This window comes from Miniopterus schreibersii (genome assembly GCF_964146895.1).
Source record: "Miniopterus schreibersii genome assembly, chromosome: X".
Lineage (NCBI taxonomy): Eukaryota > Metazoa > Chordata > Mammalia > Chiroptera > Miniopteridae > Miniopterus > Miniopterus schreibersii.
The window spans coordinates 58,526,610-58,539,030 of NC_138104.1; the positions used below are offsets into that span (position 1 = coordinate 58,526,610).

The window sequence follows — 12,421 nt, forward strand, 5'->3', positions numbered from 1 at the left end:
AATACAATAATTAGTAAATGATAATACAAAAATAAATTCTGTTTCATGTACTCACTACTGTAAACCTATGTTTGTTCCACCCTGTATATACAGGTACATAGATCTCAAAATATAGATATGAGTGTATAAGTGAGTTACTATGCATACAGATATTTCCTAGCATTACTCACTGAGGGGGCCTAGAAGTAGTGACACCTCAGTAACAATGAGCACACCTAAGTGCCCAGATCTGGTTTCTAAACACCATTTTGCAATTAAAAAAAATACCAGGGCTCTTTGGAGATATGGTTGATTCCAGAACTGGGGTGGTGAAAATACAAGATAGGTGCGGAATATTTTGTGGAAATGCTCAAAAAGTTGAGGGTATGTTAAAGAACATAAAAGCCACCCTAAAGGAGCTCCTAGCAGACAAAGCAGGAACAATTTAAGTCATAAAACAAATAATGATAGTATTGGATATTAACCCATAGAATAAAATAAATACCCATGAGTCTACATGGATATAAATAAAAAAATCAATGAATAAATGGGAGATCAGAGACAGTTCTTCCTCATAGTAGAATTCCAATGAATAAATTTCTAAGGCCAGAACCCATGCTCTTCCTATTACATCAGGCTACCTCAAAGCCAACTAGCTAAATCCAAAACAGTCAGCAAGTTTGGTAAGATCCCTACCTTGACACCAATGCTATCAGAAACTTTAATATATCAGGGGAAAACAACTATCAGGAGAAATAGCTTCTGCTAGAGTATACATTTAAAATTAATATATGGCCCTGGCCAGTGTGGCTCAGTGGTTATAGTGCTGGTCTGCAGTGCTGGTCCGCAGACCGAAGGATCATGAGTTTAACTCCAGTCAAGGGCACGTACCTGGGTTGCAGGTTGGATCCCCGGCCTTAGTTGGGGCACAGGTGGGTGGTAATCAATTGATGTGTCTCTCTCACATTGATGTTTCTCTCTCTCTCTCTCCCCCTTCCTCCATCCCTTCCACTCTCTCAAAAAATCATTGGAAAAGATATCCTTGAGAGAGGATTAAATCAAAATAATAAATTAACATATGGCTCTTACTTTATAGATCCAGGCAGGGTGCCTCCATGGGCTTGTAGCAATAAGACCTGTAGCTGCTGTACCTGAGAAATGCAAAGAAAAATAGTCACCAATCAAAAGCTAATTATCCCTTTATCAGTGAAATTACCACAACATCAGTGGGGTAATTTTACTCAATGCACAGGAAATCTAAGGCATATATTAGGTATTACAGGCAGCATCAGGGTTGATGATTCAATGGTAAAAGAACAATCAATGTTACATGAATAACTAGTATTTAGAAGATGAGCTGCCCCTTTTACCTAAGTATCTTAATTACTTTTATTGAGCATCTATTTTTTAAAAAAAGTCAAACTCAGCCCTGGGCTAGGCAATGTGAAGGGGAATATGAGATTAAATTCTTGTGGTTTATTCTCAAGCTTACAATCTAATTGAGGAAGACAAGTATAAGGCCTGAAGTAGTAGTAGGAAATAATAAAAGACAGAAGATGCTAAGTCATCAAGTATAGTTAGGTACTTTAGGGTTCTGAGAAGAAACAAATGAATGGAATACCAAAACAGTCAAAAGGAGGCTTCATGGGGATGGATCTCAAATCAGAGTGCATGTGCAACCATCCTCTCCTATTCCTTCCTATGACAGAAGAGGTGCTGTTCTGCCTCCTACAACCAGTCTCCTCACTTGTGCTTTGGACCCCAACTCTTCTTGCCTCCTGATGAATCTTACTCTGTTCATTATCCCTTCTCTCTTCTCTATCTTTGACTTCTCCTTTCTACAGGATACTTCTTATTAAGATTAAAACATGTTCAAGTTTTACCTATCTTAAAACAAAAGCATGCTTCCCAATCCCACTTCCTATCTCTTTTGCCCTATTTCTCTCCTTCACAGAGTTTTAGAGAATAGTCTATACCCATTGCTTCGATTTCCTTTTGTTCACCTCTCTCACTTGCTCCCCAATCTCAATGTTGATATCTGCCCACAGTATTCCACTTAAATACTCTTGCTAAGGTCACCAATGATCTGCATGTCACTACACCCCATGGGCATTGTTCAGTCTTCATTTTACTTGACTATTTAGTAGTATTTGGCTTACCAGAAACCATGCTTTCCTGCTTTTCCTTCTATTCTTCCAGCTGATCTTCTAAGTCTCTTGGTGCATCCCCGCTCCAATTGTCCTTTAAATGGTAAAGTTCCTCAAAGCTCATTATGAGTCTACTCGCTTTACACTCTCTCATTAAAGCCTCAACTCTGACTATGGCTTCAATTACCATCTACAAACCAGTGACTGCCAAAATGTATCCCAAACACAGACCTTTCTGAAATTAGACCCATATATTCAACTATCCACTTAATATTCCATTTGTTTGTCTGCTATCTCCAAACCTGTCCCTTCTCCAGTGAATCCCAGGTCAGGGAAAATGTTTCATACTCCAGAAATCTGGGTGCCACACTCTCATCCCCTTAACTAACCCACTGTTCACTTCTTTTTATCACCACCACCACCCTAAATCTAAGCCACCATTATCTCTCACTTGGAACACTGCAATAATTTCTCAGGTGGTCTCCATGAATCTACTCTTCCTCCAATGAAATCCATTTCCACATAGGGCCAGACCATCTTTTAAAAATGTAAATTATCAATCATTTAAAAAAATTTTTTCTTTATTGTTGAAAATATTACAGATGTCCCTTTTTCCCCCATTAACTCCTTCCATCCTGCCCCACTCCCCACCCCAGGCCTTCACCACACTATTGTCTGTGTCCATGGGTTAAGCATATATGCATATAATTGTCCATGGGTTATGCATATATGCATATAAGTTTTTTGGTTAATCATTATCAATCATTTTTAACAGTCCAGGAGGCTTTGATCAGGCCTCTGCTTTTCTCTAGTGTAATACTGGAATACTCTTTCCTTGCTATCTCCACTCAAAGGATGCGCACTGGCGCACTTTCAGTTCTTCATATGCACTATACTTCTTCCTAACTCAGGACCTTTGTAGACTTGCTATACGCCTGCTACTGTTCTAAGTATTTTATGTGTATTAACTCAACCCCCACAAAAATCCTATGAAGCAGTACAATGATTATTATTTATATATAGAGAACCTGAGAAACAGAGAACTTGTCCAAGGTACATAGCTAGTGAGTTATAGAGCCAGGATTTGGACTTGGGCAGTCTGGCTGCAGTGTCACTATACTTTGCTTTTAACCCCTATACTTTGCTACACATCCTATTTCTTCTCCCTGGAATCCTCTTCCTTCTTTTCTGCATACATAATTCCTACTCAATCCCTCAGATCCCAGCTCAAATGTTGCTACCTCAGAAAGCCTTCTCAGATTAGATATATAACAGAAAATCCGATTCCATACTTTCATAGAACACTATCTCAGTTTATAAGGATATGTGTTTAGTGTCTGTCTCTCCCATAGGTAATTAAGTTCCATGAAGGCAGCAACTATGTCTGCTTTGCTCAACAATGTATCCCAGCATAGTACCTGGCACATAATAGTGTTCAATAAACATTTATTGTTGGAATTAATGAAAAAAATAAATGACTAGGAAGAAGAGCATTTTGGGCAATAAGCATACACATGAAAGAAAATAGAGAGACAGAACTGAGTGTGGTATTTTATAATTTAGATGATACTGTGAACAGGTAAATACATGTATTTTCTATTGTGACCCCTTAGCAGAGAAGGAGATAAAGGAGAAGGGGAGGGAAGAAAAGAGATTAACTGAATAGTAGTCATCATTGAGAAGGAAGGCCGGAGGTGGAGTAAGCACTGGACAGTTGGGAAACACTAGATTCCCAGTGGAAAGAGTATTATACCCTGGAAGGCAAGAAAACGTCACAACTCAAGCATAAATTAATCCAACTACCTGCCTTCTCAGCTCCTCTATCAGGGATACTGAGCTGCTGCACAACCAGTCATGATGACACTACCACAAATTCATGCCTATAGTTAACTACCTCTTCTGTTTCTGTGATTTCAAGTCTTTTGTGGTCTCCTCAATCCCTCTACGCTATTATCTGCTTGCTTGCTCTTAGATGACCTTGCCTCCTACTTAACTAAGAAGATAAAGGTCATCAGGATGAAAATCCTTCAATTTCCCTTCTTTTCCCTCTAAATTAGTGTCACTGTATTATTCCTATCCTAACCTCTTCTTCTAGTCTTGGGGCAGGTATCCCCTCTATTATCTAAAGCAAATCCATCTTTATTCGTGCTCAGAACCTCAACTACTTAGAGATGATGGCTCCTTACCAACTAGTCCCTGTTCTCAGTTTCAGTCTCTCCCAACTAATTCTTTCCCTTGTTCAAGTCTCTTCCATATTTTAAAAACAAACCTACATCCCTTGAACCTCAACTACTACTTCTTGTCTTCTTTTATCTTGTCTTCTTGAAAGAAGAGCCTATCAACTTCCTCTGCTTACTTATCTAGCATTCACTGTCTATCCGACAGCATTCTGCTCTTTTACTTAGCAACTCTACTTACATGTCTCCCCAAGCACTTCAAATTTTAAAAATTCAAACTGAGTCTCATCATTTTCTACCTGACCCTGTTTTTCAAACTGTATTCCCTGACTCAATAACTGGTACTACCATTTATTCAATTGTCCAAGCAAGAAATCTGGGAATTAACCTTGATTATCCTCACCTGCCCTTCCACATCAAATCTGTACCAAGTAAGCCCTATACATTCTACTTCCTTGTGTTTTTTTTCTAATTTGTCCCCTTCTTTCCATCTCTATTGCTATTATCTTTAGTTCAGGCCTGAATTATTATAACAGCCTACTTTATTTTCCCATTTCTAGTCATGCCCACCTGTAATCCACTTTCTTTAGGCTTGCTAGAGTGATCTCCCTAAAACATACATTTCACCATGTCGCCTTGTCACTTAAAATCTTTCAATGGCTCTCCATAGCTCTCAGGTTGAGTTCTAAATTCTTTAACAAGTCATGTGAGGACCTTCAGGATTTGATTCCTGCCTACCTCTCGTCTTATTTCTCAATGTTCACTTCTTTATCAGTGAAATCTCCAATGCCACCCCTAATCTTAAATATGACAACCACGTTAATAGGAATAAGAATTCCACAAACTAACGTAACACTTAACCAGTACCTCTAAACTTCTGGTAGAGGAGAAGCTAAGAAACAAAAGCAGCTCTATTATTCTACTCACATTCTTCTAATTTTTCTCATCAAATTTTAAGTCCCTTATACCTGTTGCTTCAGATGATTAAGTTCAGCTGTCCGGGGATCAATATTAACAACAGGTTTATTCTTGATTTTTCTTGCTCTGTCAGCATAGCGAAGGGTATTTAATGTTTCTTCTAGATTGGAGTCAGCAGGACTCACACAAGCTATCATAAGAGTGTGGCTATTACCTCCTAGAGAATCTGAAAAAGAACAATGGCAGGAAATTAAATCAAACAAGTAAAATGCAAACAAAGCTGTCTATATGGGCTGGTGACTTCAAAATCAGAGCTGTAAGGGGAAAAAAATGAGTGTCTACAAATTTCCTATTTGTGACAATATAAAAACACAAAGATTTTTGATGTATAAAATAATAATAGTTTAAAATACTATTGCATATGTCCTCATTCTTGGGAGAGACTGTGATTTCAGTAGTTAATCGGGTTAAAACAACAGGTTAAAGCCCAAGTAAGTCAGGAGCCACTATTGGGATTAAACATTCTTGGGATGCCCCCATTAGGTAGATTTTAACTCTTCAGGGAATTCTGTTTATCAGCACTAATAAAGAGTAACCAAGTTCATTTTTAGATACAAAGTACTAAGTACAGTTGGTATTCTGCAGACTTCTTGGCTTTCAAACTATATATGAAGATATATTTCCATTATTTTACAAGCCTGCTTGCCAACAGGTCTCTTTCCTATTTATCAATTAGACAGCTCTGTATGTGATAGTCCAAAAATCTGTTTTTTTAACCTATTCCATTTCTGCTTTCTCAGCACTATCATAACTACTCTCTCTTATGTTTAGAGGCACTTTATGCTTACCTTGGAGCAGTCGAGTCAACTTGGAGTCTCTATAGGGCACAAAGCCACCCTTTTTGTCATCTCCGAGAGCACTGATCACATTTCCCAAGCATAGGAGTCCTCGGTTAATATTAATACCTAATAGCAGGAAGTAAAATTTAAAGTGCTTGGTAAAGCATCAAACTTATTACCTACATTTATCCTAAGAAAGGTAAAAGAATTAAAGACCCCTTAGAAATATTCACTTATCAATCTTAAGGAAACTTCTTAACCTGTTCACTTTTCTTAGAGTGCCTCTTTAAGTAAAGTTCAAAGGACAAAGGTCCAAACCTTGGATATACACAACTGAGTCTGTTGGTACTACTCATCCTTTCCCATGGCAACAAAGCAGACAGACAGATAACTATCACTATGTCAACCACCACTTGCATAGTTATTTACTTTCTATATCCATTATCACACTTAATCCTTAGATTAATTCCGTGAAATTAGATTAACAGCTATTTTTTAATCATCTTATTATCATTACTAAAGTGCCTGCAGAGGGACAATAATGATGAAGAGAGTGATAAGAACAGCTAAGTTTATATAGTGTTTACTATAAGATAGACACTGTTTTAGGTACTTTATACAGGGGTGGGCAAAAGTAGGTTTATAGTTGGTTGTATGGAAAATAATACAATAATAAATAATAATACAAGAACAAATTCTGTTTCACATACTCACAACTATAAACCTACTTTGGCCACCCCTGTACATATTAACTCATTAAACCCTCACAGTAGTCCTATAAAGTATGTATAAACTATGATTATCCCTAGATTGACAGATATGAGAGTTGAGGCACAAAGAGGTAAGGTAACTTGTCTAATATCACGCAGCTAATATGTGGAAGAGCCAGATTTCAAATGTAGGCAGCCTGGCTCCAAAGTCCATGGTCTTAATCTCTATGCTCTATGGAAATGAGCTACATTGCTCACTTAAAGGCAGCAGGTACCTTGGAAAGAGGAGAACCTTGAGGCTAAAGATAGGTAATTGACAGAAAATGTATATAAAGAACTCTTGAACTCTGAAGTCTCCCCTCCAGAGCCATGCAACTACTTTCTCTCCATTCTCAATCATTCCCAGTCTACTTAATGGGATAGTCTTCCCAATATCCATCCATTAAATGTTGGTATTCTCTTGGGACTAAGCTCTTTTCTTACTATATATACTCTCCCTGGGTTATCTCATCCATTCCTAGAATTCCAGTAAATACCTATATTAATGATTCCCTAAATCTGCATCTCCAAGCCAGAGCTCTTTCTTGTTGTCCAAAGCTATATTTTGGCTGCCTGCTGAATAACCTCCAGTGGGTTGTGCCCAAGTGGCATTGCATAAAAACATTGAACAAAACAGAATTCATCTTTTAGTGCAAATCTATTTCACTTCCAGCACTGTTCCTTTTCACTGTCTCACCATCTAACCAGTCACTCAACAAACAGCAAACCTGAGACATCCTGGACTCTTCCTTTTTTCTCACTCCACATATCCGAGGCTTTTCATTGAACCTTTAGTGAACATGTACAATGCTCTAGGCATTGCGCTTGGTATTAGAGATACAAAGATGAATAAGTCACACTCCCTACTCTCAAGGAGTTCATAATTTACCAGCAGAGATACACACACAAACAAATAATTGCAAATATAATGTTAAAGGAAGAGATTATGTATAGTAAACATGGGTTCTCACAGGAGAGAGTGGTAAACTTTACCTGGAAAGGTAAAGAAAGGTGTCTGAGAAGAAATGAAAATTTTAGCTGAATTGTGAAGGATGACTAGGACAATGCCAATGGAGGAGGGAAGGGTAAGAAAGAAGAATGTAAGGACATTCCGGGCAGATGAAGTAGCACATGTCAAGGCACATGTTTGTGAAAGAGCACTATACATTTAGGAATTATAGGTAGTTCCAATATTTGCATTTATCCTGCAGGGCAGTGGTTTTCAAACTGCGTTCCTCAGAACCTTAGGGATACTTTAGGGACAGAGATACTGCAGAGTTTCTGCCACTGCAATTTGGATTTTGTTTTAAAAATTATTTTTTATTGTGGTAACATGAAATTTACCATTTTAACCATTTTTAAGTGTAAAGTTCAGTGGCATTAAGTACATTCACACTGTTGTGCAACCATCACCACTATTTAAAATTATTTTAACTATTTTAAAAACTGCATTTAAATGGGCTTACTCCAATGTGCTATATACTAAATGTTAACATGCTGGCGGTCTACCAGTACATTATTTTGTGCATCAAGGTTTATTAATTTTCTGCCATCTTTAAAAATACCTCTATTATTTGTACATATGTCTATTTTGCAAATCTATAATTTAAGGTTGTGGCTTTGCACTAGATTTTTTGCCAGTTCATATGCTCACTCTTGGAAAAATATGCAAGTAATTATACCACTATAGCATGTGAGCTTATAGTAAAACACCAGACAGAGGCAGTTGCTCAATTCATGTGCTCATCACTGCATCACAGTCAGTTGTGAAGTACTAAAGAATATGGAACTCAACATGTTAAGATGATATGGTATTAAAGGTGATTTCACAATCTAAGTGTCCATTGATGGATGAATGGATAAAGAATATGTGACATATATAATGGAATATTACTGAGCCATAAAAAGAAGAAAGTCCTGCATTTTGTGACATGATGAACACTGAGGGCATTATAAGTGAAATAAGTCAGAGGAATAAAGACAAATACTGTATGTTCTCACTTATACGTGAAATCTAAAAAAGCTATACTCATAGAAAGAGAGTAGAATGGTGGCTGCCAGAGGTTGAGGGGGTGGAAGAAATGGGGAGATGTTGATCAAAGGGTATATACTTCCAGCTACTAAGTGAATAAATTTTGGGGATCTTATGTATAGCATGATGACTATAATTAACAGTATCATATTATATACTTGATAGTTATTAACAGAGTAAATCTTAAATGTTATCACTACACACACATACACACACACAAAGATAATTATGTGAGAGAATGGAGGTGGTAAGTACTCTTATTGTGGTAACCATTTAGCAATATATACACATCAAATCATCACATTGTATACCTTAAATTTACATATATGTCTGTAATATCTCACTAAAGATAGAAAAAAAAAGATTAAATAAGATAGTGCAAATGAAGCACTTAACTAATAACGCTAAAAATACCACATGGTTTCAGTGCTTCTTGTAAGCTTTTTGAGTGTTTTGTCAGAGATTTATAGTTATTAAATAAAATAAATTTAGAAAAGATATTGTTATTGATCCAAATTTGGATTTAAATATCAAATCCTGAGATTGTAAAATGGGCTATTAAAAAATGTTTATAATTTGCAGCTATGTATCAGTATGAATCAGGATTTTCTTGATAATTGATACCAGAACAAATTACAAAAAAAAAAAAATAGATGCAAAACCTTAAATAAAATTGTAACTGTCATCAGAAATCCAGTCATGTCATATACTAAGAATTAAGAATGCTTACTGGAGCCTAGTTTGTAACAACAAAAGTCTGAAACCAACCTAAATGTACATTAAGAGGGGAATGGTATAATAAATACAATGACATAACTATACAATATATAGACATGAAAAAGAACACAGTAGAGATGTATATGCCAATATGGTACAATCTCCAACAAATACCATTTTGTGGAAAAAATAAACGGTACAGTAGAACAGAGTACATAGTATGCTTCCTTTGTACAGAAAGAGAGAATATTTAGAAATGTTGCACTGGAGATTTGGGGAAATAGAAAAAAGTTACCTTTCATTATACTGCATTAAAAAAAACTTATAGATTCAGAGGAAGTTGCAAAAAAATGTAAAGGAAGATATTGTGTACCATTCACCCAGTCTCCCCCAATGGTAACATCTTTCATAACTATAGTACAATATCCAAACCAGGAACTTAACATTGACACAATCCCCAGAGCTTAATCAGATTTCTCCAGTTTTTACATGTACACTATATGTATGTTTGTGCATGTAGTTTGTGCAATTTAAAAAAATACTGTTTTTACTGATTTGAGGGAGAGGGAGAGAGAGAGAGAGAAACATCCATGTGAGAGAGAAACATCCATCAGCTGCTTTCTGTCTGCACTCACCGAGAATTGCACCGGCGACCTTTTGGTGCATGGGACAACACTCAACCAACTGAGCCACACTTGCCGGGGCGAGTTCTGTGCAATTTTATCACATGTAAAACTTCATGTAACCATCACCAAAATCAAGATACAGGCTCTCTTGTGCTACTCTTTATAGGCACAGCTACCGTTCACTCCTCAATCCCTAATCCCTGGTAACTATTAATCTGCTCTGCCCTGTAATTTTGTTATTTCAAGAATGTATAAATGGCATCACACAATATGTAAACTTTTGATACTGGCCTTTTTTCCCTCCATCAGCATAATAATAATCCATTCAAGCTGTTGTCTGTATCAAAAGTTCATTACTTTTACTGCTGAGTAATATTACCTGGCATGGATGTGCCACAGTTTGTTTAACCATTCACTTGCTGGGGGACATCTGAGTTGTTTCCAGCTTTTGCTTAGTACAAATAGAGCAGCTATAAACATTCATGTACAGGGTTTTCTGTGAACGTACATGTTCTATGGGATAAACACCCAATAGTACAATTGCTGTATCATATAGTAAGCACATGTTTAGTTTTAGAAGAAACCATTAGTTCATTTTCCAGAGGGTCTGTACCTTTCTACATTCCCAATGGCAATGTATGAGAGATTCAATTTCTCCATATTCTTGTCAGCATTTGGTATTGTCACTATTTTTTCTTTTAGCTATTCTGAAAGGTGGGCAGTGATATAGCTCATTATGGTTTTCATTTGCATTTTCTTAATGACTAATGATACTGAGCATCTTTTCATGTGCTTATTGCCATCTGTATATCTTCTTCAGTGAAATATCTGCTCATGACCTTTGCCCATTTTCTAGATGGACTGAGTTTTGAGAGTTCTTTATATATTCTAAATACAAGTCATTTGTTGGACACATTGCATTTTTTATCATGGAAAAATTTTATGATATGCAAGTTAATATAAAGAAACTATGAAAATAAAAACAGCTATGATACTCTTGTTTGAAGATTGACTTACATCCACAATGATATAAATTTGAACTTATAAATTTACGTGAATTTAAAATCCTTTAAAAAATTTATTTCAACTGTTAGAATTGCATTTAACAGCTTCATTCAAAAAAGAGTTACTATGTTTCCAGTCAAGATGGTAGAGGAGGTAACGCTGTGTTCCCCTCCTGCCATGATCACATCAAAATTACAAATAAATTATAGATCAAACTGGAGAACCATCTCAAGACTAGCTGAAGTCCTATAACAGATATGAAGAAGTCACATTGAGACTGGTATGGGGGATGGAGATGGAGGGGTCCCAGGTCCACACCGAGCTCTCAAGCCCAGAGCACCAGTGCTGGGAAAGGGAGCCCCCACAACATCTGGCTGTGAAAATCGGTGGGGATTTTATCCCTTTGGGTGAGATGGAAACCCAGGTATCCTCTTAAAGGGCCAATGCACAGACTTACTAGCTCACAGGCACTCACCCTGTGTTCCAGCTGAAGGACAGCTGCCCAGGGGGCACCAGAGACATACAGGGAGAAACTGAGTTATGTGGCTACAGGGAGAGGGCTGGAGGGACAGCCACCATGTGGCAATGTATGGAGGGCCTCTGTGTTGAGCCCTCCTCTCACACAGCTGGCATGAGGGTACCAAGATTCCTGTGTTGAGCCTTTTACCCACACAGCCAAACCTGAATTTACGTTAGCCTCGTGAACTCCACTCACTCCACCCTGACAACTCCGAGACCCTGCCCCACCAAACTCCCATACCACCAGAGGCTCTTTCAGCAGCATGCAGCTTGCCTCGGCCCTGATGAAGTCTTTCTTAAAAACTTAAGCCCCAGGTAGGCGGCAGCTGGCCTCAGTGTGTGCTGTGCCTTTTGCTGAGTGGCCCCAGGCTCCCCACTGGTGCCAAATCTGAATCTGTATTAACCTTGTGAACACCACTCACCCCACATTGGTGACTCCCTGAGACCCCACCTCACCCAACTCACATACTGCTCGAGGCTCTTTCAGCAGTTGATCCTTGAGGGAAACTGACATGCAGTGGCAAGCCTCAGGGTTACCCAATGCTTTGTGCTTTGAGGCCCCAGGCCTGGTGATCGTGGCAACCATCCTGGGTTCACAGTGTGGCCTCTCCTATGGTCTTTAGGCCCTGCACAAGGATCTACCAACCACAAATGCTTTGTAGCTTCTACCAGGTAGCCCTGGGCTGGTCATAGGCAGTAGATGACCTTGGCCT

At 38.0% G+C, this 12,421-nt stretch overlaps 1 protein-coding gene across 3 annotated transcripts in view; it reads right to left on the bottom strand.

The window, feature by feature from the left end:
* Positions 1–12,421, bottom strand: part of KIF4A (kinesin family member 4A) — a 126,185-nt gene that overhangs the window by 74,654 nt on the left and 39,110 nt on the right. For 2 of the 3 annotated variants that reach the window (XM_081126622.1, XM_081126624.1), the window contains 3 exons: positions 6,070–6,186; positions 5,272–5,447; positions 1,069–1,130 (listed from right to left, as the gene is read on the bottom strand). In XM_081126622.1, coding sequence (XP_080982748.1) covers positions 1,069–1,130; positions 5,272–5,447; positions 6,070–6,186 — 355 coding nt within the window. The remainder of the gene's footprint in view (positions 1–1,068; positions 1,131–5,271; positions 5,448–6,069; positions 6,187–12,421) is intronic. The other variant, XM_081126623.1, reaches the window with a different exon arrangement.